General features: G+C 45.5%; 1 protein-coding gene across 1 annotated transcript; it reads left to right on the top strand.

The window, feature by feature from the left end:
- The first annotated feature begins 790 nt into the window (after window positions 1-790).
- Window positions 791-5,932, top strand: LOC124252828. The gene is made up of 3 exons (XM_046686502.1): window positions 791-1,006; window positions 1,235-1,326; window positions 4,821-5,932. The coding sequence occupies exons 1-3, from the start codon at window positions 912-914 to the stop codon at window positions 4,958-4,960; spliced, it is 327 nt and encodes a 108-aa protein (XP_046542458.1). The 5' UTR covers window positions 791-911; the 3' UTR covers window positions 4,961-5,932.
- Window positions 5,933-6,472: the final 540 nt, after the last annotated feature.

The raw sequence follows: 6,472 nt of genomic DNA, 5'->3' as shown, positions 1-6,472 counted from the left end.
TGGGATGTTAACTGTTAACCCTAGCTACAGGAGTGAGATCATGGGATGTTAACTGTTAACCCTAGCTTTAGGAGTGAGATGGGATGTTAACTGTTAACTCTAGCTTCAGGAGTGAGATCATGGGATGTTAACTGTTAACCCTAGCTGCAGGAGTGAGATCATGGGATGTTAACTGTTAATCCTAGCTACAGGAGTGAGATCATGGGATGTTAACTGTTAACCCTAGCTACAGGAGTGAGATCATGGGATGTTAACTGTTAACCCTAGCTTTAGGAGTGAGATGGGATGTTAACTGTTAACTCTAGCTTCAGGAGTGAGATCATGGGATGTTAACTGTTAACCCTAGCTTTAGGAGTGAGATGGGATGTTAACTTTTAACTCTAGCTTCAGGAGTGAGATCATGGGATGTTAACTGTTAACCCTAGCTTCAGGAGTGAGATCATGGGATGTTAACTGTTAACCCTAGCTATAGGAGTGAGATGGGATGTTAACTGTTAACCCTAGCTACAGGAGTGAGATCATGGGATGTTAACTGTTAACCCTAGCTTTAGGAGTGAGATGGGATGTTAACTGTTAACTCTAGCTTCAGGAGTGAGATCATGGGATGTTAACTGTTAACCCTAGCTGCAGGAGTGAGATCATGGGACGTTAACTGTTAATCCTAGCTGCAGGAGTGAGATCATGGAATGTTGGCAACTAAATATGTCGGCCCTGAAGACGAAGTCTGTTGAATATTAGTGAAGCTTTTAGTGTAATGAACATAAATTTATTGTTAGGATGTAACAGAGGCAGTTTTCTGTACACAATGGTAACTGTTGTATCTGTGTAGGCTGACTGAGGACCGAGAAATACCAGGCTTCTTCACAATTCTTGTTTCCTTCTTGCGATGGCGAGAGGAGCGAGAGGAGGTGATGAACCACTGCATTGAGAACTACCCCGACAGCGTTCGTCGCATTCACGAGGGTCAGCTCCATGGCCTGGTCATCCACAGTGACAACCACAACAGGTGACAATATAACCAATCAGTCAGCACAACAACAGGTGACAATATAACCAATCAGTCAGCACCTCAACAGGTGACAATATAACCAATCAGTCACCACCACAACAGGTAACAATATCACTGATCAGTCAGCACCACAACAGGTGACACAAAACATTATCAGTCAGGGTCAACAGAGGTATGCAGTTTGGTGTATCCACTCAGAATGATAAAATGTTCCTTGTGTTGTAGACCCAGCTGTGTTTTGGAGTGGGGGTTTGTGGCCAGTCCTCTGTACCGCATCGACAGACATCTTACCCTTGCAGTAAAAGTGCCACAGAAAAGTAAGACACATTCTTTGAATTCAATTTGTTGTTTGTTTTTATTAAAATCTGCACTTATATAGCACTGTTGCATTAGTTCTTTCGAACTTGTTTTATATGAGATGGTTGCTTTGTTGATAACCACACTTACATACATGAGAAGAATAACTGACTCTAAGCTGACACCTCAACTGATGCCCTCAATAGCTGACTGACTCTAGTTGACACCTCAACTGATGCCCTCAATAGCTGACTGACTCTATGCTGACACCTCAACTGATGCCCTCAATAGCTGACTGACTCTATGCTGACACCTCAACTGATGCCCTCAATAGCTGACTGACTCTATGCTGACACCTCAACTGATGCCCTCAATAGCTGACTGACTCTATGCTGACACCTCACACTGATGCTCTAAATACCTGACTGACTCTAAGCTGACACCTCATCTGATGCCCTCAATAACTGACTGACTCTATGCTGACACCTCATCTAATGCCCTCCATAACTGACAGACTCTATGCTGACACCTAACACTGATGCCCTCAAGAACTGACTGACTCTAAGCTGATACCTCATCTGATGCCCTTAATAACTGACTGACTCTATGCTGACACCTCATCTGATGCCCTCAAAAGCTGACTGACTCTATGGTGTCACCTAACACTGATGCTCTAAATACCTGACTGACTCCACGCTGACACCTCAACTGATGCCCTCAATAGCTGACTGACTCTATGCGGACACCTCATCTGATGCCCTCAATAATTGACTGACTCTATGCTGACACCTCAACTGATGCCCATAATGTCTGAGTCTATGCTGACACCTCAACTGATGCTCTAAATACCTGACTGACTCTAAGCTGACACCTCATCTGATGCCCTCAATAACTGACTGACTCTAAGCTGACACCTCAACTGATGCCCTCAATAGCTGACTGACTCTATGCTGACACCTCAACTGATGCCCTCAATAGCTGACTGACTCTATGCTGACACCTCAACTGATGCCCTCAATGACTGACTCTATGCTGACACTTTAACTGATGATCATAATGACTGACTCTATGCAGACACCTCAACTGATGCCCATAATGAATGACTGACTCTACGATGACACTTTAACTGATGATCATAATGACTGACTCTATGCTGACACCTAACACTGATGCCTATACTGAATGACTGACTCTAAGCTGATACCCCACACTGATGCCCTCAATGGCTGACTCTATGCTGACACCTCAACTGATGCCTATACTCAATGACTGACTCTATGCTGACACCTCACACTGATGCCTATAATGACAGACTCTATGCTGACACCCAACACTGATGCCTATACTCAATGACTGACTCTATGCTGACACCTCACACTGCTGCCCATAATGACTGACTGGCTCTATGCTGACACCTAACACTGATGCCTATACTGATTGACTGACTCTATGCTGACACCTAACACTGATGCCTATACTGAATGACTGACTCAATGCTGACACCTCACACTGATGCCCATAATGACTGACTGGCTCTATGCTGACACCTAACACTGATGCATATACTCAATGACTGACTCTATGCTGACACCTCACACTGATGCCTATAATGACTGACTCTATGCTGACACCTAACACTGATGCCTATACTCAATGACTGACTCTATGCTGACACCTCACACTGATGCCCATAATGACTGACTCTATGCTGACACCCAACACTGATGCCTATACTCAATGACTGACTCTATGCTGACACCTCACACTGATGCCCATAATGACTGACTCTATGCTGACACCCAACACTGATGCCCATAATGACTGACTCTATGCTGACACCTAACACTGATGCCTATACTCAATGACTGACTCTATGCTGACACCTAACACTGATGCCCATAATGACTGACTCTATGCTGACACCTAACACTGATGCCTATACTCAATGACTGACTCTATGCTGACACCTAACACTGATGCCCATAATGACTGACTCTATGCTGACACCTAACACTGATGCCTATAATGACTGACTCTATGCTGACACCTAACACTGATGCCTATACTGAATGACTGACTCTATGCTGACACCTCACACTGATGCCTATACTCAATGACTGACTCTCTGCGGACACCTCACACTGATGCCCATAATGACTGACTCTCTGCTGACACCTAACACTGATGCCTATACTCAATGACTGACTCTATGCTGACACCTCACACTGGTGCCCATAATGACTGACTCTATGCTGACACCTAACACTGATGCCCATAATGACTTACTCTATGCTGACACCCAACACTGATGCCTATACTCAATGACTGACTCTATGCTGACACCTCACACTGATGCCCATAATGACTGACTCTATGCTGACACCTAACACTGCTGCCCATAATGACTGACTCTATGCTGACACCTAACACTGATGCCCATAATGACTGACTCTATGCTGACACCTCACACTGATGCCCATAATGACTGACTCTATGCTGACACCTAACACTGATGCCTATACTCAATGACTGACTCTATGCTGACACCTCACACTGATGCCCATAATGACTGACTCTATGCTGACACCTAACACTGATGCCCATAATGACTGACTCTATACTGACACCCAACACTGATGCCCATAATGACTGACTTTATGCTGACACCTAACACTGATGCCCATAATGACTGACTCTATGCTGACACCTAACACTGATGCCTGTACTCAATGACTGACTCTATGCTGACACCTCACACTGATGCCCATAATGACTGACTCTATGCTGACACCTAACACTGATGCCCATAATGACTGACTCTATGCTGACACCTAACACTGCTGCCCATAATGACTGACTCTATGCTGACACCTAACACTGATGCCCATAATGACTGACTCTATGCTGACACCTCACACTGATGCCCATAATGACTGACTCTATGCTGACACCTAACACTGATGCCTATACTCAATGACTGACTCTATGCTGACACCTCACACTGATGCCCATAATGACTGACTCTATGCTGACACCTAACACTGATGCCCATAATGACTGACTCTATGCTGACACCCAACACTGATGCCCATAATGACTGACTTTATGCTGACACCTAACACTGATGCCCATAATGACTGACTCTATGCTGACACCTAACACTGATGCCTGTACTCAATGACTGACTCTATGCTGACACCTCACACTGATGCCCATAATGACTGACTTTATGCTGACACCTAACACTGATGCCTATAATGACTGACTCTCTGCGGACACCTAACACTGATGCCCATAATGACTGACTGGCTCTATGCTGACACCTAACACTGATGCCCTAAATAGCTGACTGACTCTATGCTGACAGCTGACTGACTCTATGCTGACAGCTCACACTGACAGTTTGGTGCCTAGGGAAGTTATCAGTGTGGCCCCAAGCTGACACGCTTGTGAGGTGGAACATCAAATTGTGTTGAAATGTGTTTTGTACTTGTTCCACACTTTTCTGCTGCAGTGGCTGAATATGACAAGGATAACACTTTAGCTGACACTCCAGAGATTTTCTCAACAATGGTGAAGAAAATGGGAGTTCGGAAGTCAATCGAGGTGTTGATACACATGGTGACAACATCTGGGGAGGACAAGGACACGTAGCATGTGGCAGTCTAGACCACTGACCAGGACATGTCAGTGTGACAGTGGAATATGTAGATATGACTAAGATGGATCCTGAATGACAATATGTAGATGTGCCTGATTTGGATCCTCAACAAAGATGTGTAGATGTGACCGAGATGGATCCTCCTCAATGATATGTAGGTGTGCCTGATTTGGGTCCTCAACGGAGATGTGTAGATGCGACCGAGATGGATGCTCCTCAAAGATATGTAGGTGTGCCTGATTTGGGTCCTCAACGGAGATGTGTAGATGCGACCGAGATGGATGCTCCTCAAAGATATGTAGGTGTGCCTGAGATGGGTCCTGAATGAAGATGTGTAGATGCGACCGAGATGGATGCTCCTCAAAGATATGTAGGTGTGCCTGATTTGGGTCCTCAACGGAGATGTGTAGATGCGACCGAGATGGATGCTCCTCAAAGATATGTAGGTGTGCCTGAGATGGATCCTGAATGAAGATGTGTAGATGTGACCGAGATGGATGCTCCTCAAAGATATGTAGGTGTGCCTGAGGTGGATCCTGAATGAAGATGTGTAGATGTGACCGAGATGGATGCTCCTCAAAGATATGTATGTGTGCCTGAGCAGGATCCTGAACAAAGATGTATAGACTTGACAGAGGTCCATCATGAACGAAGATGTGTAGATGTGACTTAGAAAGATTCCCAAAAAGGGTAATGACGTGGATCCAGAAAGAGGATATGTAAATTGGACTAAGATGGATCCTTTACAAATTTGTGTTGATGTGACACATATGGATCTTCAGTGAAGATCCGCAGATATGACTGAATGAAGATGTGTAAATGGTTCTTGGACTTACGGACACACACACCCTACACACCCAACACACACCTGATGTGTAAATAGGACTGGGATGGATCCTGACCAAGATATGAAAATATGTTATATTTGGAATTACATTCTCTCAGTAAAGTACAGATTCTAGTAATTTCGTTGTGTTGAGTCCCATCAAGGATTCAAACCCACAGCCACACAGTTGTCCGTGACACACCAGCCACACAGTTGTCCCAGACAAACCAGACACACAGTTGTCCCAGACACAGCAGCCACACAGTTGTCCCAGACACAGCAGCCACAAAGTTGTCCCAGACACACAGTTGTCCAGCAGCCACACAGTTGTCCCAGACACACCAGACACACAGTTGTCCAGCAGCCACAGTTGTCCCAGACACAGCAGACACACAGTTGTCCCAGACACAGCAGACACACAGTTGTCCGTGATACATCAGACACACAGTTGTCCCAGACACACCAGCCACACAGTTGTCCCAGAGACACCAGACACACAGTTGTCCGTGACACAGCAGCCACACAGTTGTCCCAGACACAGCAGCCACACAGTTGTCCCAGACACATCAGCTACACAGTTGTCCGTGACACACCAGCCACACAGTTGTCCGGGACACACCAGCCACACAGTTGTCTGTGACACAGCAGCCACACAGTTGTCAGTGACACAGCAGCCACA

Source organism: Haliotis rubra, unplaced genomic scaffold, assembly GCF_003918875.1.
Source record: "Haliotis rubra isolate DU_JTF1 unplaced genomic scaffold, ASM391887v1 Scf526, whole genome shotgun sequence".
Classification (NCBI taxonomy): domain Eukaryota; kingdom Metazoa; phylum Mollusca; class Gastropoda; order Lepetellida; family Haliotidae; genus Haliotis; species Haliotis rubra.
Note: the sequence above shows the minus strand (reverse complement) of the source record. Positions and strands in the feature narration are given on the sequence as shown.